Consider the following 24,441-nt stretch of genomic DNA (forward strand, 5'->3'; position numbering starts at 1 on the left):
CAGAGCCCTGTGGGACACCCTGACTGTAACATAGTATTTCACCTGTCCAGTTGTTGTATAATTCTTGCCATGTCCTATTATTAATCCATGAAGTTATCCAGCTTATCAAGAGTACATCAGTACCTAGTTGTACTAATTTATTGATCAGTGTTTTGTGTATGACCCTGTCAAATCCTGAAGTTAAACCTATATAAATTACATCACATCACAATTTTTCATTCATAGCTGTTATTATATTGTTATAGAACATTATGTTACAGATGGTAATATACCTAGTTTCAACATATGCATGCTGATATATGGTTTCAAGTCCCAACCTTTCCAATTCTGACATCTTATCCAATATTACCTTTTTCATTACTTTTTCATGACATGAACATAGACTTATGGGTCTGTATGACTCTGGGTTTATCCTAATCCTCTTTCCTTTAAAGACAGGTTTAATAACTGCATGTCTCCAATCTTGAGGAATCTCCCTATATTTATATGACCTAGCAAATAATAGATATAATGGTACTGTGAGTTCTTGCTGAAGTGTTCTCAGGTGATTATTAATAATTCTGTCTCCTCCCTGTGCTTTACTTGGATCCAATTGCATAGGTCTTTTTCAATACAATCTAATTTCATTTCAGTATCTGAAGTTACCTGTATGTTACTAGGACACCTTATCATCCCTTTTGTGGAGCCAAACTCTTTTGCATAAGATCTTGTGAATAGAACTATAGTCTGTTGTGTTTGAGAATAATTTTTAGAATCTATACACAATTTATGTCTTTAATCCTTCCACATCTTATGTATCTATAAAATGGTTTCCTATTATGCTCAATATCTTTATATAAATTGTCTTCAATTTTTTCTCGATCTTGTTTCATACTATGCTTAATTTGTTTGTCCAGCTTGTTTATTTCAGTTTTCAAGGTTGTAGTTCGACCATCTTTTCCATTTCTTATATAGTTTGTCTCTCAGCTTAACTGAGTATCTTGTTCTTATGGAAATATATCTTCCTGATGTTATAGGCCTAGATCCTGATCTTAATCTTTTTGTTTCGATTTTTTGCATTCAAACAATTTATCTTTCAAAACATTTCATATTCCTTCTGCATTTTTTTTCAATGAATACATCACTTCAGTTAGTTTTACATGTGACTGTTTTGCTTCTATATAATCTGGCATTAATCTTCAGTGCATTGGTTTAGATTTCAGTTTGGCAGAATTATTTAGCAACAAATTAACCTTTATAACCCCATGATCACTGCACATCAGTGGTGGCAAAACCTGACATAAAGCAACAGTAATTTATTTAGGAACACAAACAATGTCTATTATGTTCCTTTGTCTGGTAGGTTTGTTTACAGTCTAAAGCAATTGTTGTTCCTGAATATACTTTGTGAATAATTTCCTTACTAATGTTGTTAAATCAATATTATTCCAGTCTGTTTCTGGTTAATTTAAGTCCCATCCACTATTATTTATCCCTGCTTTGTTTTGTGCAAGAAATGTATTAATTCCTCTAGGTCATCAGCACTTGACTTTGCTGGTCTATACACTCTAACAATTGTTACTTGTTCCAGGGTTGTCTTTATTGTCACAGTTACACAGTTTATAGTATATTGGTGTTATCATTGAACATGTAAAAATTACAGGTCTCATAACTATCTTTAATCCCTATCATAATGCTACCACTTGACTTTTTGTTAGAATGTCTGCTACAGTAAAAATATTTATACTCTGACAGAACTGGTTTCTAGTCGTTCTTTAATCATGTTTCACAAGCAATAACAACATCAATCGTGTGGGAACATAGCAAATTTTCCAATAAAAAACATTATTATTAATGCTCCTATCATTAACAACCATCAGAGATGCATCAAATGTTGCTATCTGTGAACTGTTAAATTTTCGACCTGGCAAAATTCTGCCTTGTGTTTGGCAAAATATCTTCTGCAAAAATTATCTTCTCTGATCTTAACAAGTGCACACCATCTTGTCTGAACACTTGTGTTCCCAAAATTAGGCTTAAGTGCTCTACATATTTCAGTTTTTTAAAACAGGATATTTTTTCATGTAGGTATTTACCCCAAAAGTCTTTTCATTCATGGTGACCTGACTCTCCTTTCTGTATGTGATTTGTGGAAAATATGTCCTAATACCTGTACAAACTATGCTGTCTAAGAGAGCTTTAAGTTCCCTTCGAACCATCAGATAGTCCTTGTGGATGAGATCACTTTTACAGGCATGAATAAAAACAGATCTGTACATCCTTACATTAAGGTGCTCCAAGGACTGTCTCATATCCTCTATTTTTGCTCCTGATAAGAATAACACAATTTGATGTTCATTATCTTCTCTGCAAATATAAGGTCTTTTAATAATCAAATCTCCAATTACAAGAGTATTTTTTCTGACTAGTGCTGAAGAATCTTCATCTTCTAATTCATTAATATCTGCTCTATCAGTTTTTACAAATCAATAATTTTTATCACCATTAGTCTTATTAATTCCACTGTTTTCATTGCTTATTACATTTGTAAGCATACAATTCTCATTCGCTGAATTTGTACATCCACAGCTTGAGCCGTGTTGTCAACATCTGTCTTTCTCTTCTTTTTTCTTACAGTAATGTTCTTCAATCATTCCACGATCAGTTTTGATTTTTCTCCTTTTTACCTGCCCCTTGCCTCTTTTTTCTACCTTCTCTTTTGGAAAAATGATGACTTTTCTATAGACTGAAGGTTTTCTGATAGAAAAATGTTATAATTCCTGCAATCTGTGTGTTACATAACAAAGCAATGTCCTGTTTAGTATGCGTACTCTTTGCTTTACAGACATTTATCAGTCTCTTTCTTTATTCCCTTTTCTTCTTCTCTTCTTTCTTGCTTTATTCCCTTCTACATGCACTGAATCCTCAGACTGCTGAATACATGCATCCAGAATTCCAAAGTCGTTAGTGGTATTATCCTGTTTCACAGAGATTGAGTGATCTTTACAGACAATAGATGCTTCCTTTCCTAAATGTATTCTATTTTCTTTTGCCTAACATTATTTATCTCACCAGTCCAGTCATTAATACATGTAACAACAATTGTCCAAGCCCTGACAACTGCACAAATGCAATCATCATCAGTAAGTCTAGATGTACTACTAATAATGCAAAGCAAACCATCCAGTTTTTGATATGAGGAACACAGATCACCAGTACTATCAGGTGTTACCTTTAAATATACAGAATATTACACTGTACAAGATATTTGTACTTTAGCAAATCATTAATGGCATAGTCATTTAAGGAATCCATATTCAGCTGCAAATGAATAAAGAATTCTAAAAGAAAAGAATACTCGAAATCAGTTACCACAGAACTCAAAGAGAATTTAAACCAATGTCTATGGAAAAAATAACACAGACAATATGCAACTAAATATTACGTTAAGTACAGTAAAATTGTTGCTCTTATTATTCAAGTTGTGAAAGTCAGACAAAAGCTGGAATTCCTCATTACAAGTGTTGTTTGCACCTCTTTTTAATAGTAAAGATCAATAAATCACAAACCAAGACATAATTGTTTAGATAAGCCCTGAATTGAATAGAAAACAGAGTGTTATGAGTGCTGCTCCCTTTTAATCAATTTTTGCATGTTATGTTTCACATATCATTAAAATGAGAATTTTTCAGAAAAATGTACATGCTTATTTTTAGTTACTATGGTTCTTAAGACATTACAACAATACGTTTGGAGCATTTTCCTTTTAAAATTGTTATACTTAAATATGTTGTCTTGTGATTTATTTAGGTTAATTTGGCGCAAATACCCTAATGGAGGGCATCTTGAATCTACAATGCTTCAGTCAATCTGGCCATCTCTTCCATCCAGAGTTGATGCTGCTTATGAAATTGAAGAAAAGGATGAACTTTGTCTTTTTAAAGGTACAACCACATTAAATTTACAAAAGAGTTATTAAAAGATTGTTTTACTAAATTGTTATATAGACTAGAAGATTGAAAATTCCCATTTTATTTTCACAGCAACAAATCTTAATAGTTGGTCTTGCATATGTGGTAAGTTGTTTCTGCAGGACAGTACAAACCCAGTATAAAACTAACCGGCAAATCTTAAATAACAGTGTATATTGTACTGAATGGGGCATCTGAGCATTTTATGCAGCTTAACAGAAATGCATCACCATCTCATTGGTGGCATGGGGCAACTATGCTACATACATTTTCTTACTAAAAAGTAATATAGTTTTGGTTTTCTACAATGTCTAACATTTTTGAAGTCTAGAGTTGGGAAATATGTTTGCAAACAATATTCTAAAAAATCAGCTCTACTGTGGATTCGTTTTCTGTTAATGTGATGTACATATCAGCTAGCCAATCAATGAAGATACAGAAATACATAATGCTAATTTCCGTTCATGACATTAATCTGTGTTGAGATCGTGGCTGATACTGATATGGATTCAATAGCTACGATTACAAAAAACTGAAGAGTTGTAATGTGTAGAACACTTCTTTACATCTCTTTTGAGACTATATTATAGGATAAGGGTAGCAATAAAACATTTATTTGATTACCTGCATAATTAAATTCAGAGTCAATGAGGAACCATAGTCAGTTCTGGTACTCAGTGATTGCAAGGCCATGAAATTAAACCCACTTGGGGTCTCAATTCCTTGCAACATCTAGCTGCCTTTTTATTTACTCAAACAATGTTTATGTGCATGTTATTTGTCTTTATCAAGTATCATAACAAAGACTTGAGTGGGCAGGAACTCCAGGCTCAATTACAGAAATAAGTATAGAAATCTAGTCGGTTTTATGCAGTTCACAAATAGCTAACTGGTTAATGAATCAGATAAATAATGTATATGATATGCTTGACAAAATATGAGAGCTTACTACGTTGTGTAGCAGAACGCATGTGGCTTATAAACCTGTTCATGAAAAGTTATTGTAATTACAAAAGCTGGAGCTGTGAAGCCATTCATTTCAGATCAGTATTATTGCAACAGTGTGCATACCTGACCACTGTAAAAACATTAACAGCAATGGCAATATTGACAATCATTTCTATAATCGCTGTATTGATATTAAACTAAAATGTTGGTTATCCAATTACACACATGTATATAAAACATTTTCTGCATCTTTATTTCATTTCATACATCCTTAAAACTGATAAACTGATTTTGTGTGTTTGCATGTGTGCATTTGCAAGTGTGTGTGTGTGTGTGTGTGTGTGTGTGTGTGTGTGTGTGTGTGTGTGTGTGTGTATAAGTATTCTGAACATGCATAGATTTCTTTTACTTTGCTGCAACTGATATTTGCCTCGTTTTTCACACAGGAACAAGATATTGGCTTATTCGTGGTCAGAGTCTCTTACAAGGTTTTCCTCAAACAATTCGTCATTTGGGATTTCCAAAAGGTGTCAAAAAGATAGATGCAGCTTTATATTTAGAAAACACGAAGAAGACACTTTTCTTTATTGAAAACAGCTACTGGAGGTATGTCTACTAAAGTTTGTATAGCATATATTTTTACTCTTTTAAATGAAATGACATTATATAATTCCACTATAATGTTCTTTTTAGTTATGACAATACCAAACAAACAATGGACAAAGGGTTCCCAAGGCAGATAACCCAGGATTTCCCAGGCATTGGAAATAGGATAGATGCAGCAGTTAGCTATAGAGGTAAGATTACTTTTCCTTTAATGTTATATCCTCTTTTCAGAAATGGCAGCCTATTATTTTTGGTTTGTAAGCTACTATGTTTAATTTTTAATAATTTTTTTTCAATGTTTTAAATGTGTTTTACTGTGGATAAAGTGATATTGAAAAATGGTCAGGTGACCTATTTCCTTTTCTCTTTTGCCTTGGAAATTCTCCATGCAGCAGTGGCTATCATGGGGGGGTCACTCCAGGGGTCAGATGTGAGAGTGACAGTATTACAGAGGTGGCCTTACAGCAGAAGTATCAGACTGTCAGAAGTGTCATTCGCTCACTGGTAGATGTGTGACATTGCAGTAATAATGTATATTGCAGCAGTATAGCATGTGTTACATTGTGATAATTTCACACCTGTGGTGGTTGTTACAAAACTAATCTCTTATGATTTGACTAGAATTTATAAGTTAATATACAGAATTAATGTTTTAAGATCATAATAGCTTTTGTGAGAGGTCACCTGCTACTCTTTAAAGCAATCCAATATTTCTATAGAAAAAGTGTCAAGTATTACACATGAAGTATCAGAAATTATAGGAATTACAAATGAAGGCATATAAAAAGAATATTCATTTTGCATTCAGTTCCTACAATATATATGTTATGAATGTACAATGTTGCATACAATATAAAACATGCAGCATTTACCTGACCTGTTTGCCATGCTATGTCTCTTCCTTAAATGTATTATATTCCTACCTCTAAATGTATGGAACTGCTTTCCATCTCAAAAGTCTTTCCAAAAAAAATATGTTTGTACTGTAAAACAAAGTTGGTGTGCATTTCTGAAATATCATAGTCCTCTGTGTGCATTTGAATGTAAGTTGTTTTATTGCACTCATATAATTAATTGTATGTTTCAACATGGTAAAATTCAGCAAGATGCCATGTTTCTGCAATTTCCAATATTTTGTTATGCCGTTTATGATTTCAGCTGATAGTGGATGTTGTTCTTGTAAAAGGCATAAAATCCTGGTAGATTAAAGTAAGTAGAGTCAGTGAGTATATGCACATTTGTGTGTGTGTGTCTGTGTGTGTGTGTGTGTGTGTGTGTGTGTGTGTGTGTGTGTGTGTGTGTGTGTGTGTGTGTGTATGAAAGAGAGAGACGGAGAGACAGAGAGATTGAAGGACTGACTAACTGACAGAGAGAAGCAGCTTGGGAGTTAAGAGACAAGAAAGAGACAGAGAAGCAGCCATAGAAGCAGACAGATTTCAGCATTAAAAATATACATCTACACCAGTGCAGTCTGTGAGTGCCATGCCTAAGTAGTTACTTATGTAATAATATAGACGTTTATCTTCATATTATTTTCTTCTTGTTTGTTCCCTCATGTGATTGTCACTTAAATGCTATAAAACATTGTTGTGGAGTGCTTACCACTGAATAAATGAAAGTGAAAAATCCAAACAGTTCACTGGAGAATTCATTTTGCTTTTATTAAAGGTTGCTTCACATTCTGAGACTTTATTGCTAAACAAGCTGCTCAGATTTGTTTACCTTGTCTGGGACAATGAAGTAATTAGGAAAATATCACACAGGTTTATTTTTACTGTTAAGGATAACGGTAATACACTTGCAATGGATGACTAGTTTCCAGCTTCCTATTGCAGTTTCTTATAGGGTAGATGGGGGTTGATAGGTGCAGTGACTTTGTCACAAGTAGAAATTGAGGCTGATTAATGCAGTTTCTGTTTTTGTTTCTGACATTTTGTACTGTGATAACTTCAGGCCTTAGTGGTGTACAGCTATTTGTGTTTTGATATTCTTAAGTTTCATTAATGCTGTAGGACTGCTGGTTGCTTTACACATGGTCAGCTCTGTTGCAGTTAGAATATATAAGTTAGGGGACTGTGCAAATAAAGTCTCCAATATAATGCTTCTTTTTTTTTTTGCAACACTAGCCACCCATGTACATTGGCTCTAGATGATTGTCATGAATGAGGTGACACCTTGACCCCCATGTACAAAACCTAGAAAACGGGGTTATGGACAGATGGAGGAATTGTGATAGAAAATGTGTTTTTTCAATCCTTTTGGATTGACAGCATTACACGCAGTGGGTTTGGGGACTGACATTTCATAGTGGAACCAGGATTGTATTATGTTTTTTTCTCCACTTAGTCCACAAGAACAACTAGTTTGTATGCTCTTTATCTTAATTTGTAACTGTGAGCTTTTCATCCCACCACAATACTACAGTTATTCACAGTCTCATCGTAATCTAGTCATGACTGTAAATCTTTAATGCAACATTTAGGAATGTGCATATGGAGTCCTGATGTATATATTTAGGAATATTATTACACAGCTTATATGCTACATACTCCTTTTCTGTCGGTGATCAATCCCTGATTGCAGAACTTTGCAGAAAAGAGCATACTTATGGAGCATGTATGACTAACAAAGTCTTGTTTTTTCTGCGATGGTTCCACAGCTTACTTTTGTGAGCATACCCTTCATAGCTGTTCAGTGGACATTAGACATACTATTAACACAATTGCACAGCTTTGTAACATGTCCAGGAGTAGTGTTCTGTATTTTATGGAGTACTGTAAACAAAACATTATGTGTACACAGAGTTGCATCAGAAGACATGCATACTATTACTAGGCATTGCAAGATCCCTTAATTTAAATGGAAGATACTGCAGATAATTAGGGAGAAAAAAACAGTGTAGGGGTATTCAGAAAGTATTTGTCAAAAGCCACTTAGTGGGGGTTAGTGTTTGTTTAAACTTTCCTAGCTGCATGGAATGCATTTAGATATGTATCTGAAATACTTTAGAAACTTATCTAGACCCATTAACCCCATTCTGTGAAACTAGGAAAGTATAAAACAACACCAGATCACAGTAACTTTCATTTCTCACAGCACTAATATTTTTTGAATATCCCCTTAATTTCTGTAGTTGACACTGATATAGCATGCATTATTACTGGAGCAATACTGAAAAGAAGAAAAAGAACTTGCAAAGACTAGAAAAATGGCCATCAATACATCACACTAAAGAAAAAAATCAAAATACAATCCACAGATTCATCTGAATGATGGAAGCCCAGTAGGGGAAACTAAGAGGAAAAATAGCAACAGAGAAGCTAAGAAAGTAAAAGTTACTTTTGGAGGACATAACTATTAACCTGGGGATATATATATATATATATATATATATATATATATATATATATATATATATATATATATATATATATAGTGGAATAAAATAGTAAATAAGTCAACAGGATGATGGACTGCTTAAAAAGAGGCATCATCTATAGCGTACAGAAAGTTGTTATCTGCCCCATATCTAATGATGGTTATGACTCCTGAATCATCATTTCCACAAGGATATAAACAGAATGTAGGTAGTTTAAAGGTCAGTAGAGATAGGGGTATATGTAAGAAATTATACGATAACTATGTAAATGAATTTATCACAACAACGGAATTCCACATCACAGTAGCAATATCAGATAAACCAAAAAATAGTAAAAGTGGTCACACTTGCAGCTTTATTGTTGTACCAGCACGACATAAACTCAACTCATCCAGTAAGTGCTTTCGTCTACTAATAGACTTCTTCAGAATTTAATAGTCATAGTTATGATTATCATAACAAATTATATGACACGTACATTAATGAATTTAAAAAAAAAAGCATATGTTTGAGGAAATAAGAAAAATAGGGACACAGAAAACCATTTTAATGTATCACTGGAAATAAGTGCTCCAAAGAGTAGCATTCATTGAGAAATACCATTTGGTCGAAAGAAACAGACGATCAACATGTGTGCGAGATCGACAATCGCTGGGTAGGGAAAATATGCACTTTTTCCAGGGATTGTGCAATGTCAGTGTTAGTATATATAATTCGCAGGGGATGGGAGAGTACATTGGGAAGTTATGTGCTTTAAATGAATCTGTTTGAGAATGGGATACATGCATTATGAGTAATATAAAAAAAAAAGCATTCTCCCTTTCAACAAAAAAAAGCAGAACATTCATACACTGGTTTTCTGAGCAGCCTTTTACTGTGAATGAATTCAAAACTCTGTAGGATTAAAATAAGATAGTCCTTTTCATGAATGGAACAACTGAGTTTTAGTTTAACTATTATTATTATATTACCTCTAGATAATACATCAGGTATACATATAAACACACTAGATTGTGACAAGGTTATATATACAAACGTTTTTTCTTTCATTCTTTTATTTCAGTCTATGGTTTAGCATTAATCTTCCCCAAATTCTCACAGTGTAAATGAGAATTCACCATAAAGTGCTTTTTGCAGATCTATAAGCACTGAAGTGCTGACAGAGAAAAAAAGTTTAAGGAAGCCTGCATCTAGTCACAGACTAGAAGCTAAGTAGTAGCTTCCTTCTTTCAAGAACATGTAAGGACATTTTTGGATACTGTAAGACAGTTATTAACGATATATCCTTTCTCAAAATGGGCAACAGTAATGAGGATGATGTATAATTAGAGAGCTACTATGTAAGGAATATACATTTATGCAAGTGTATTTCTGGAGTTAAACATACATTGCATTTAACGTTGGTGTTTTTGTTAATTCCTACAGCATGAAGTTTGAAAATATAGACAATTGTTAAGTGAGTGCATTTTAAGGCTGTTCATATTACTCTTTGTGTTTCTACATGTTTAAGGGCACTTCTGATTAAGCTATAATTTCCATATGAGTTAGGTCTAGACCATTTGGGCAGTGATATGTCACATTTATACAGATATTACAACTTCCAAGTTCAAAATGACTCATTTTTGTGCTGCCTGTAAAATTGTCTCATTTAAGAATAGCTTAGATTTGCTATGGATCTTGTGTTTTTGCAAGATTTCTGCCATTATATCCCACTGTGTATCTTCTTTTACAAAGATCCCCTTGTACTGATCTTAGTTAAACATTTTTAGACTTAATCTGAGAATACAAACTCATTATTAATATGATCAAAGTTTTCCATTGTATGATATTGACAATTAGATTAGAAAAAATAGGCATACAGAAAAAAGCTGAACCTTCTGAGCACTTTTATGTTTTTTGTATAGACAATTTCTAATGATGCTGTTTCACTATTTTTAAAAAAATCATTATATTTAAAGACAATGCTACAATCTGCTGGCATCTATGTTGTAAGCCAAAATTTCAAAAAAGTAGAGAAAAAAAAGGCTATTAGGTAGCCCTGAGTCCCAAAATACAAACACATTTTAATAAGGAAATTTTTAGTCATGTATGTATATCACCAACTGACTAGGGCAAACATAAGATGTATTCCTAGTGCAGCAGTATTGGAAAGGCTGGGCATAACATTCTGACAAAGAAGATTCTGGGAAGGCAGAGTTAGAAAGATGAAGACAAGATTTTGGGTGCCTACATTTTAACATTATTACTCCAGTGCAAGTTTGGATCATGGTTTTGGATGCCTTCACTTTAACACTATTACTGCAGTGTAAGTATGGATCATGGTTTGGGTGCCTACACTTTAAAGGTATTATTGTGGTGTAGGTTTGTATCATGGTTTTGGTTACCTACACTTTAACAGTATTATTGCAGTGTAGAATTGTATTATGGTTTTGGGTGCTTACTCTTTAAAGGTATTATTGTGGTGCAGGTTTGGATCACGGTTTTGGGTGCCTACACTTTAACAGTATTATTGTGGTATGGGTTTGGAAAATGGTTTTGAGTGCCTACACTTTAAAGGTATTATTGTGGTGCAGGTTTGGATCATGGTTTTGGGTGCCTACACTTTAACAGTATTATTGTGGTATGGGTTTGGAAAATGGTTTTGAGTGCCTACACTTTAACAGTATTTTTGCGGTGTAGGTTTGGATTATGGTTTTGGGTGCCTACACTTTAAAGTTATTATTGTGGTGCAGGTTTGGATCACGGTTTAGGATGCCTACACTTAAACAATATTATTGTGGTGTGGGTTTGGAAAATGGTTTTGAGTGCCTACACTTGAACAGTATTATTGTGGTGTAGGTTTGGATTATGGTTTTGGGTGCCTACACTTTAACAGTATTATTGCGGTGTAGGATTGGATCATGGTTTTGGGTGCCTACACTTTAAAGGTATTATTGTGGTGCAGGTTTGGATCATGGTTTTGGGTACATACACTTTAAAACTATTATTGCGGTATGGGTTTGGATCATGGTTTTGAGTGCCTACACTTTAGCAGTATTATTGCGGTGTGGGTTTGGATCATGGTTTGAAGTGCCTACACTTTAAAGTTATTATCATGGTGCAGGTTTGGATCACGATTTTGGTTACCTACAATTTAACAGTATTATTGCGGTATAGGTTTGGATCATGGTTTTGGGTGCCTACACTTTAACAGTATTATTGCTTTGTAGGTTTGGATCATTGTTTTGGGTGCCTACACTTTAAAGGTATTATTGTGGTGTAGATTTGGATCACGACTTTGGTTACCTACACTTTAACAGTATTATTGCAGTGTAGGATTGTATTATGGTTTTGGGTGCTTACTCTTTAAAGGTATTATTGTGGTGCAGGTTTGGATTATGGTTAATACTTTAACAGTATTATTGTGGTGTAGGTTTGTATCATGGTTTTGGGTGCCTAAATTTTAAAGGTATTATTGTGGTGCAGGTTTGGATCATAGTTTTGGGTGACTGCACTTTAACAGTATTATTGCGGAGTGGGTTTGGATCATGGTTTGGTGCCTACACTTTAAAGGTATTATTGCAGTGTGGGTTTGGATCATGGTTTTGGGTGCCTACATTTTAACAGAATTATTGCGGTGTAGGTTTGGATTATGGTTTTGGGTACCTACACTTTAACAGTATCATTGCAGTGTAGGTCTGGATCACTCAAAAAGCAGTGTCATAGATAGACACTGCAAATAAAGTCAACGATCCTTTATTACTAAGTTGCAAGCAGATAACATTTAGACTTCACATCATGATAAACTCGGTGCTACTTTGCATATTCTAACAGTATTCTACATTCTAAAATGAAAGACTGCAATTCTTATACATTTGTATACACGCGCACTCTCACACACACACACACACACACACACACACACACACACACACACACACACACACACACACATATATACATGTGCACATATACACACACACACACACACACACACACACACACACACACACACACACACACACACACACACACAAACATATACACACACTCACACAGACACACAGATTTGGCTAAGGTGGCTTAATGATTAATTTGCTTACCTCACAGACACAATACAAGGTACAGGGTTTGTTTCTCATCTCTGGTCATTGTCTTGTTATTGGTTAGGCATATAATTGTATGCAAACTGATTGCCTAGAATTTGCCAATTGACATATATACATATATACGGATGTAATACTCTACATTGAAAGGATGAAATATTGGCATCCATAATGTTGTCATAAAAAAGTTGAAAAATGGAATTTTGACAGCTACTGTGCATGCACTGAGTATTAACACTGGAGCAGGCAAAATCAACAGCAAGTACCCAGTGACTGTCAATCTCACCCATATGTCGATCATCTGTTTTAGTCGACCAAATGGTAATGATCAAACAGATGTTGACATTTGAGTATTTCTCTCCAAAGTATGTAACCTATATATATATATACACACACACACACATACATACATATACAATATATATGTTATATATTATATAACTATATATACTATGTGTATGTAAATGTAGATATAGATATAGATAGCATACCTCTCAACTGACCAGAATTTTGCAGAATGCCCAGATTTTTTGCTCATATTTTTGGTCTGTTCCTCATAAAATTTGTGGTTTTCTGACAAATCACTGGGATGTTCTGAGGACCAAAGTCACTAAATAATGTCATATATTTGAGTTTCAGATTTAAAATCCTTCAGAAAATGTATGTTAAAACAAACCCTGTTACTATAGCAATATTTTCAGTTTATAAGAATAATATGTAAAATACATCCCTAGTTTTGCCCCTTCGTCCTTTGCCCAGATTTCTTGCACTAAGGTTGACAGGTATGATAGATACACTTTCTACAATATACAGAACAGTTTTCCATTGGCAGCAAAATCTATCTCCTCTTCTGCCAGTCACTCTGGGAGTGACACAAGATTCCATCTTTGGGGCCTCTCCTCTACGCCCTGTTTACTAACAACCTACATACATCTACCAGACATGCTTCTCTGGTCCACTATGCAGATGATTCAACTGTAATATGTGCTGCTCCCACTCTCCAGCAACTACAACACCCAGCAGTCATTCTCACAGGTAGAAATCATGGCTTGCTAATGCTCAGCTTATTCTTAACCTGAATAAGACTAAACTTATGCTTTTTCAACACACAAGAACCAATGGCCCCCCTCTCCATCCTTTAACATAGCATCAACAAATAGCACAATTATTACTCAAGTATCCTATACCAAACTTCTCAAAGTAATCATAGACAGCAAAATGAAATTCGACATACACATAGTCCAGTCAATAAAAAAGTACATAAAAACTTGGATCATTATATAGACATAAAAAAATTCCTCACCTCATAGCACAAAAGTTACTATCGCTAGAACCCAGGTAGTCTTTACACTTCTATATGCATCACCAATTCTCACCAATATCAACAAATCTGACCTAAGCAAACTTGACACTTGGTACAACAAAACTGGAAAGTTTGCCAGTGAATCTACTTAAAGATCTCATCACTGCATAGCACTAAAACAACTGTCTTGGCTAGAACTGCCTACAACCAACTGGCCATGGCCCATCAATTACGCTATCATCCAGACAAAACTGCTGCCTTCCTTAACCTCCTTCAACCATTCTCTGCCAATCATGTCCTTCGTTCCAACAACAAATCTCTATTAAAATAACTAAAGCTAACAACAAGGCCAGAAGAGCTCTCTAATCCAATTGTATAGCTAAACTGGAAATTCTCTTCCCCTAAACATAAAAACCACCACCAGCATTCCAAAATTCAAAGAGATCCTTAAAACACATTTAAACACGTCTTGGATATGCTCTTGCTGTAATCCAGGCTAAGAAAACTTATCCTTTTTCATTCAGCCTCCCTTGATCTAATAAAGATTACTTTGATTGTGTCCTAGCAAAAATATTATCAAAAACTGGGGATATACCAATTACTGTATTTTGTGTCTAATACTGCTGTTATCCAATGCACTATAATCTATGAACACTGAAAAAATATTGTACTGAAATGTTATTTTATGATCTGTTTGATCTGTTATCTCTATACTTAATCAAACTACTTGTCATTCTATATAATTATAATTGTACTTGCTTTGTTCACTTTTTTTACTGTTGGAGCTTTTCTCCCCGGGCCTCCGCTGAAAAAGGACAGCTTGTCCAGTTTTACTTTCCTGGTAAACAAATGTAAAAATAAATAAAATAAAATTAAATTGTGTTTCTAATTTTTTCCCAGCGAGACTCATGATTTCCTCAGAGATTAAGTGCAGTTTTAGTTTCTGTCTGTTATAGGTATTTCAGACAAATACGTCATTGAAATCTCAGTAGAATAACATCATGTATTCCAGTTTTATATTAAATAAAATACCCGACATGTTGATATGAAATCTTATCATGTCTCATGCAGCTCATAGTTTTGTAGGAGTAAATATCCTGGGCATTTTATTTAACATACATTTATTTGTCTTATATAGCAATACTGCTGTCTAGTTAACCACCCTCATCTAGCAAGTCAAGTCAGCAACAAAACTGGATAAATAACTAGTTTGTCTTTTTAGATTTACAAGTCACTTTTTGTCTTTAACTGCAAAAGGGCCCTTATACAAAAAGTTACACTGCTGGGTGCAATGAAAGAAATGTTTGAAAAGAACAGCTAGATTCATAGCAAAACTAAGCTGTTGTTATATGAGAGAATTTTAGAGACAATGAAAAATAAATATAATTCAGTTTGAACTCAGCGGTTATAATATTTATAGATGTTCTGATAGATATAAGATCCCATAATTGCGGGCAGACATTAAATTAGGTTGAATATGCGTGACATCCCCAATGAGGCACTTTAGTGTTTGCCAAGTAAATAAGGTGAAAACACTGACGATGTTGGTCACCCCTCAGAAAACATAGTTTCAGTGTGAACTGTCCTAATATATATGTAAACATGAGATGTAGATCGCTGAGGTAGACTTGTTCCCATTTAAGGCCTAATACCCCATATGTTACAAGAACTACAAGTAGCAATCGCAGCCAGCATGCTACATTTGCAATCTTTCATAGTCCCAGTGACAGACACAACAACAGGTTTCTAAAGAAAATAGGCTCTGCCACTGACGTTGAGATTACTTTCTGGGAAGCAGGGTTTAACAATACCATTGGTTGATTACTGCTATTTGTGGACTGTAATCATTACTACCTAGTACAGCAGCCATTAGTGGAAAGTAATAAAGATGAAGAAGATTAAAAGTAAGTATGTTAAGCAAGACCTGCATTGTTTTCACAGGAAGTCAGTCTGATCTCTTGAAAGATATACATTATTACTTAAATTGTAGCGATGTCAGAATGAATATGTATATTTTCCTACTAATATTAGGATGGTGAAGCTGTTCTGCCCTGTGTAAACCAGACATAAAAGACTTTTCTATCAGATGTAGGAAAATGCTTTAACAGTTTCCATTCCCATTCCGGAAGTGAGGAGGTCTGAGATATTTCTGACAAGGTCACATATGTATAGCTTTTGTTTCTTAAGCCAATAACATGACTTTGGAAAAATAAATGAGGGTATATCCATATGCAAAGATATCTGAAGTGGTAACATCGTCACAGAAATAAGTTAGTTTTTTTAAGGATGCCTTGAAAGTGCCAGGGGATACAAACAGCATGAATTTGTTTTTTTGTAATCTGGAGTACATGTTGCTTGTAGTTGTATTATGTCTTGCTGAAGGCCATTTAACTACCAGAGATGATATTAGTTTATTTTTTTATTATGACCATGTCATCAGCAGGCATGATACAGCTAAGGTTTTGAGGAGGTCACGATTTCCATAGTTGATATAAACTTAGAATAACCGAAGTTCCAGAACTAAGGTGGGAATCCTCACCAATGACACTGGAGAGGGACGTTCACTTGGAATACAAATAGATACATTCAGTATTTCCAAATACAGACCTCTATGCATCAAACACAATTTCCCTTAAGAGCACACAGGGGACACAGTCAGCCCAGGATCTGGATTTCTCTGTCTCCCTCCAGGTCACCAGTAGCACTCCGCACTGGCACAGCTTCAGAGTTAAATCCTCTGCTGAGTACCCAAGCCAGGTACTCCACCACTATCTCTGTGAAACCAGTGCTTCATGTCCCTGCTCCTAGTAGCTGGTACACACACACACACACACACACACACACACACACACACACACACACACACACACACACACACACACACACACACACACACACACACACACACACACTTTGAGATTTGATTTGCACACACACTCACACACACACACACACACACACACACACACACACACACACACACACACACACACACACACACACACATACATACATATACACCTGGGAAAGGCTGGCACAGGTTTACTAGCTATGCTTCCTTATGCCTAGACTACTAATGCCACCAGGCACTACAAAGTAAGCTACCTAAGGCTCTTATCAGGGTACCCAATTATAGTAAGTGAAATCAATATTACTATAAATGGTAGTTTGACCTGCAGCAAGACTTTCAGGAGTGGCCAGAGTTATCACCAAATAAATTTACGCAAATACTCTCAAAACTTAAGTATTTTTCTAAAAAGACCAGCCACAATGAGAAGATATATTTAATAATAAATAATAAAAGAACAAGAAAATACTAAATATCTATTTACAGTAAAGACTCGAGTTTCAGTCATAAGAAATATTAGAATAACACAGATGAAAAGATTCACACAGTTACAGAAAAACAGCAGTTCTAATCTCACTATATTTTCTGACTAATCTAAAGAGAATTACTGTTCCTACTTACTGAATAGAACAAGGCAAGATGATGTGGGGGTGAGAGGTCTTTGCTGTCAGATCCAAGACAGAATACAGAATACTGAGTGCAATTTCTTATTAATATCTAAATATTATTTCTGGCTTACAGAATGACATCACACACATCTAGTCATCTGACTGTTTCCCACACCATCCCCCATCACTAGAAGCTGCCAGGATTTTAGCAGTTACATGTTGCCATACACACATATAGAGCTTTGCTCAGATCTGCTGCTGCTCCTGGAAGTCATAAAACCATTTAACACTTCTATGCTTCTTACAGAGCTACTAACTATTCTCTAGCATAGACATTGCATCTCTGGCTCCATTCAAAACTGTGGAATCTGTGGCTTAACCCATAAAGAAATTTAATTTCAGATATATTTTAAAGTTTGCTGCAGTTGGATTGTGATTAACCTTTGCTCTTCCAGTATCCCCTGTTGAAACATATACATTTAATTCAGTTACAATAATGCATGTACATTTCTTTCCCTCTGGGTACACTGTTGATGCATTTTAATATAAGCAACTTTACAAATACATTTTTCAACACAAGCATCTGTACAAATCAGTTTGATATACAAATGGCATATGATTCTTTGCAAAACTCCAGCTACCTGTGTTGGCATATGTTAGACATTCACTGCCCTACTTCTCCTGACATGGCTGGCAGTACCTCCTATTGTCACAAATACTATCAAATTTCCAGTTGATTGTATTTATAAATTACTGATTAAATATGCAAAAATGTTGCTCATTAAGATTTTCATTACAAAAATTCCATATATACAACTTAAACATTCTGAATTTAAAAACTATAAAAATGTAAAATAGTTGTTATAAATCATTTGGTGCTGAATTTGCTTTCATTTTATAACGTTACCTGTGACTTATATGACGGTTAGATATGGCACTTACTAGGTACAGGATTACTTTACACAAACTAAATAGTTCCAGAAATGGAATATGGAATTTAAGTTGACTAGCCTCCATATCCTTTTAAATAATAGTATGATTTTTGCTCAGCTGTAATCATTGCTAAGTTATTTACTATATGAGTTTGAAAATACTTTATTTCTTTCTTTACAGGAAATGTGTATTTCTTCAGTGGACAAAAACAGTTCCAGTATGATATGGAAAGAAAACGTGTTAACCAGATATCAAGAGCTAACATCTGGATAGGATGTTAAGAAAATGTCACTGAATAATTAAACTGATCAGAATAATAACTGCATTCTTTTCCATACAGATATTTTTGCCAAAGTATTGTATATCTAATTGATGGAATACAATTTAAAATGATCATTTTATATTTATTGAAAAACAATATTTATGAAAAAAAGTCCTGCATTTGTATAGCAGTTTATACAAAGCACTTAAACAGACACACACACACACACACACACACACACACACACACACACACACACACACACACACACACACACACACAATCAGTGGATTCACTAACAATGAATGAACGAATGAATGAATGAGTAGCTGTAGACATTTAATACTAAACACACCCTCATTTACACATGGCCTGGAAAATTCATGCATTCGTCTTTTGAGTAAACCAAAGCACTGCAGAAATTTGCCTTCTCAGATTAACTAGCATTTTGAGTTCCTTCTCCTCTACCACAATATCATAAGAAATTGGATGTTTATTGAGAACCTTTAATTAGCATTTTATTCAAGTGATGACATATCCCATTATTATAGAACTACTCTTAGATACTCAAACTATTTTTTATTCTTAGTTCCAGCCATCTACTATGCATAGACCTATATGTCTTATTTATTAAAGATCAAAGAATGTTGAAAGTGGGAAAAGAAAACAAAGTATAGTTTTTCATTGTGTGCATATTTTATATTTCTGTTAAATATTTATATTAAAATGTACTTTTGTTACTTGTAATGCAAATAAAATATATTTTACATAAGATCTGCATTTGGTCTCTGATTTTCAAGCAACAGTTTTGCAAACTTAACTATTGGCATTGACAAAAGAAAGGCATGCAGTTTCAAAAAATAACTGATTTAGTAAATTCTTTGGTGTTACTATACTCAAGTACTTCAATTATTGCTTGCATATGATAGTTTCTCCATATCTCAACATGACTTTTGCCTTTTCTATAGCAGAGAGACTGATCCATTACCCTTTACACACTGTCTACACTGTAAACTGAGTCAGGGTTATTGTACTAGAGTGCTATTACTTGGCAAAGGGTCTCATCAGTAGTACTCACACTATCCTTCTTCACTATTTGGTCAGGTGTGTATTAACTGAGTCTACAATCTTTTTTGTTTGTTTTTTTTTTTGTTTGTTTTAAATCAACATATGTATTTAAATAGTACTAAACAATCTATTATAACACGTAGTTAATGCAATCTGTATGCAAGGTACACACTTTAACAAAAATAAATAAATACAAATGAGTAATTGTGTTTTCACTCGAGCTAATTATTCAGAGAGTATTCATTGTGAATTGATGCATTGTCTTCCATAGGTTTTGGCTTCTGCCTACATACCAAAATGTAGTGCCCCTTCAGTAGTTGAAATGTCATACTTTAATTCTGCCTACTTTAACCATAATATTAATCCTTTCACAATCACCACACTACTTCTTCATGCAATTAATACAATGTATTTCTTCATTACTTTACTTAATCAGCATTCTTTTGTTTCACTGAGTCTTATGTTACTTCCACTTCACCAGTACATAAAACTGAAGATGCTGAAGTAAGAGGTAAAATATAAGCAGGAAAGAAAAGGAAAGAATAAAGAAACACAGTTAAATGACCACATGGGCTTCATCTTTAATACACTATTTAAACTCTTACTAAATAAACCAGTTTTAAAGTGTTCTTTTTTCTTTTTAAATTGTTGCTTCTATCTGTTCTTAATTTATTCCATACTGTCCTCTCTAGGTTCATTAAACTCTTACCTTAAAGTGTCCATCAGATACCTTTGCCAAATTTGCCATTTCTGTCTCACTATCTGATTTTTGACCACATAGATATTCATCTTCTTCCTTATTTATTTTATTTATTTTATTTTACATTTGTTGACCAGGATAGTCCGACTGGATACATGTCCATTTTTTCAGAGGCCCGGGAGGAAAAAGCTCCAATAGAGTTACAACAGATAGATACAATAGTTATAGAGTTTAAGAAAATGAAAAAAAAAAAAAAAACCTAAGTTTCTTGTTTACTGACTTAATGGTTTGGTTGATATGCATATCAAATCTGAGTTTATTGTCAATGTTTACCTTTATCTCTAATTGTTATTTTAGATTTGATTTCTGTTGTTAGCCAGGGCTAGTTTTGTGTTTTAATTCTGGGTGACGACTTTGGAGCAGGAGAGAGTCGTATATGGTAAGGAATTTATTAAATTAAGACACTGCCTCCTCAATTAGGGAAGGAGCTTTTAGCTTTACAGGATTTGATGAGTTCCATGTGAAATTTTGTTTGTTCAAAGTTTTTCTTTCTGATGATGGACCTAGATAAAGAGCAAACTAGTGCAGATGGTTGTTTTTCATAATGTATGTGTATGATGATCTGATCAGATCGAGATCAGAGGGGAGAGTCCCAGACATATACTTATGGGGTGTCTTATGGTGAGGTATCAGTCATCTTTACTCTTTTTGGTTTGTGGTTAGTCTGGATCTGAGAGATCTGAGAGATGTTTAGAGAAATTATAGTAGATCACAATTAGATTTATGCTTTTTGATTGTTTTAGTTGTGTTTTAGAGCTAGTATTTTCAGCATTGAGACTGGGGGGTGGTTGGCTTGGGATTAGTTGATGCCTGAGTATATTGAATCTGGGTGGCAAGATCTCATTATCTTTTGGTTGATGGCTGGCCTAGTTTCTGATAGAACACATATGTTCATTCCTTTCTTAGGGTTTCTACTATTATATGTTCTATCTTAGAAGCATCTTACTTTTTCCATTTTCATATTATTGCTCTTTGGCCAACAAAATTACCATCCCTATCAAACTTTCTAAAACTGCAAGCCCTGCTTTTCTTTCCTTACCCACCCCAAAAGACAGCTCTGTTGTCAACTTCTTCACCTATTAGCTTCATAGTAACACTAAGATATCTATTTTAAATTAGAGCAATGTACAATAGTTTCAAAATATGTGGTCCCATGTGTGATGCCCGTGCCCTGGCCCAGCAATCAAGGAGCCTCAATCCTCACCACTAACACCAGTGAGGGGCGCCTCATATAGGAGGAAAGGATAACAAATATAAACAGTAAAGTGCAATTTCCCTTAAGAGCACACAGAGATCACAGTCAGTCTGGGGCTGGTCGCTACCTTGCTCTCCAGGTCCCCAATAAGATTCCCTACTGGCACAGCTATAGGGTCCAGATATCAGCCTAGTGGGCAAGCTAAAACTTCCAGCACCCTCTCTGTCCAACCAGTGCTTTATGTCCCTGCCCAAGTAGCTGACACACACACACACACACACACACACACACACACACACACACACACACACACACACACACACACACACACACACACACACACACTTTGAGAAGAGTTTATATTACCACACAGACACTACTGGGGAAGGCTGGCACAGGTTCTTCAGCTGTGCCCTTTTTCCCCAGACTATACGGTAGTACAAGCTGCCACCACCCACTAATATTTATCAGCTACTCAAAGGCCCTTAAAAGGGTGTCCAATTATTACTGTGCAATATTACTATCCAATTGGTAGTATAGCCCAGGGCTAAAGCTATTGAAGTGGCTTTGTACAATTTACCAAAGGCATGCAAGTACTCTAAAGAGCTTAAATTATCTCTGCAAAAACAGCCACAGTTGAAATGGTTTAAAAATATTTAATAACAAATAGTCAAAACACAAGACAATATTTTTTCTACACAGTGCTAATCAAGAGTTCAGAGAAATACTTAAAATAATTCAGTAGTACAGTTCTGACATCACAGAAAAACACTTAGTCTAATCTTTCTAGTTTCTAGCTATTTCTAAGAGAAAACACAAGTCTAAGATAAACTTACATATAGAGCAAGACAGTGCTGATGAGTTGGATGGTCAAGACAAAAATGCTTAATGCTATCTGATTCTCTCTGTTTTTAAAATCACATTCCTGGTTCACATTACATCATTCTTCACACTTCCCTGGGTTACATTACATCATTCTTCACACTTCCCTGGGTTCCCAGGCTAGCAGAAACTACATTTACATTCTTCGCCTCTGGGCAGAAACCAGAGCAATAAAGGACATTTAGCATGCCAATTATATCCATTAACTCTGGCCTTAAAACAATAGCAAGAATTCCTTCATCTAGACCGACCGGAGCCATGTTTACATCAAAGGGTCACAACATGCTTTATTGGTCAGTAGAGTTGCACTGTTGTTACATTTTTTCCAGTTCCACTTGTAACACTATTTTACCATTTAAGACAACAAGCCTGTGGTTTACATTAATATTAACAGATGACAGAATTATCTCCAAAATTCTATCTGGCTAGGCTGGCAGCCTTCACCTATCTTCACCCAATCTTCACACCATGTACCTCATTCTTCTATCTAGCCCCTCCATTAATTAAGGATTCTCTGGAAATAATCTCACAAGCTTATCAGGGGTGCACAACAACTTATGTTACATTTCCACCAGAAGATTCTATACTTCTTGGTAGTTGCTGCTCTTGGGATCCACATTACCTTTTTCCAGCATTAGCCTGTTATCTCTGTGTCCAAACATCTAGCCAGGTATACCTCTTCCAACAGATCACTTCATTTTTAAGGCATAATACCTCCCTATCCACCCTAGATATTAAGTCCCTGTTCATAAGAGTGCCTCCCTTACCTCTACTATCTATTTAATAACTGTCAGCCAATCACCTTTCTAGACTTTTCCCCAAACTGGTAATGTAGTCTTTCACAATCAGGTAAATTGCATTTCCTCCTTACCATTTCCCAGCTGAAGATTCCATCACAGTCAATTAATTGAGCCCAAACTATTTGATTAATCTGTCCTTGCCCTCCCTTTTAGTTGTATCTATCAGAACATCATACTTCATTTTCTTAATGCTTTTTTTTGTAAAAAGTTTTATTATTTATTCACTTATCACGTTTAATAGAGGTATACTAAATGGCTTTTTCTCCACTGTCCACATACGATTTATTAGATCATAGCTTTCTAACTGCGGATCTTTTTTTACTGACATTTCTTGCCATGTAGCAGTATAGTTCTCAAGCAGACATGTCATAATGAAAATCATCAGCAGCAGGTTAGAATAATGAAGAAGGTCTGGTATAGACAAGCCTTCATGCTGCTCAGGAAGTAGCAGCTTGTTCCAAGATGCTCTTGTAACCTTTCCTTGCTAAATAAAATCCTTCATCCACCTTTTTTTTCTATACATTCCTAACTTTAATGGTCAGCTAAAAGGCTTGCCTCATGTTTAAATTATGAGACAATACATGCCAATACAATACTTGAGTATGTAGGTCAAACTCTAGATATAGATCATTCCATGACTCCATATTACCACATTATTATTGAATAGCTGGACACCCTTGATTCTACCTCCAAGCCAGCCAAATTCCCAGATACCTAATGGCTGTTCCCACATATCTGAATATTGACCCCTTAATTTTTGCATATTTTCTGTATTTATACCTATACCCTGTGTTTTTCTAACATTTATTTTAAA

At 34.8% G+C, this 24,441-nt stretch overlaps 1 protein-coding gene across 1 annotated transcript in view; it reads left to right on the forward strand.

The window, feature by feature from the left end:
• Nucleotides 1-19,874, forward strand: part of LOC122802794 (collagenase 3-like) — a 41,695-nt gene extending 21,821 nt beyond the window's left edge. The window contains exons 7-10 of the mRNA XM_044072588.1: nucleotides 3,790-3,923; nucleotides 5,345-5,504; nucleotides 5,592-5,695; nucleotides 18,841-19,874. Coding sequence (XP_043928523.1) covers nucleotides 3,790-3,923; nucleotides 5,345-5,504; nucleotides 5,592-5,695; nucleotides 18,841-18,941 — 499 coding nt within the window. The 3' untranslated portion in view covers nucleotides 18,942-19,874. The remainder of the gene's footprint in view (nucleotides 1-3,789; nucleotides 3,924-5,344; nucleotides 5,505-5,591; nucleotides 5,696-18,840) is intronic.
• Nucleotides 19,875-24,441: the final 4,567 nt, after the last annotated feature.

This window comes from Protopterus annectens, chromosome 5.part0 (genome assembly GCF_019279795.1).
Source record: "Protopterus annectens isolate FY-2018-M chromosome 5.part0, PAN1.0, whole genome shotgun sequence".
Taxonomy (NCBI): domain Eukaryota; kingdom Metazoa; phylum Chordata; order Ceratodontiformes; family Protopteridae; genus Protopterus; species Protopterus annectens.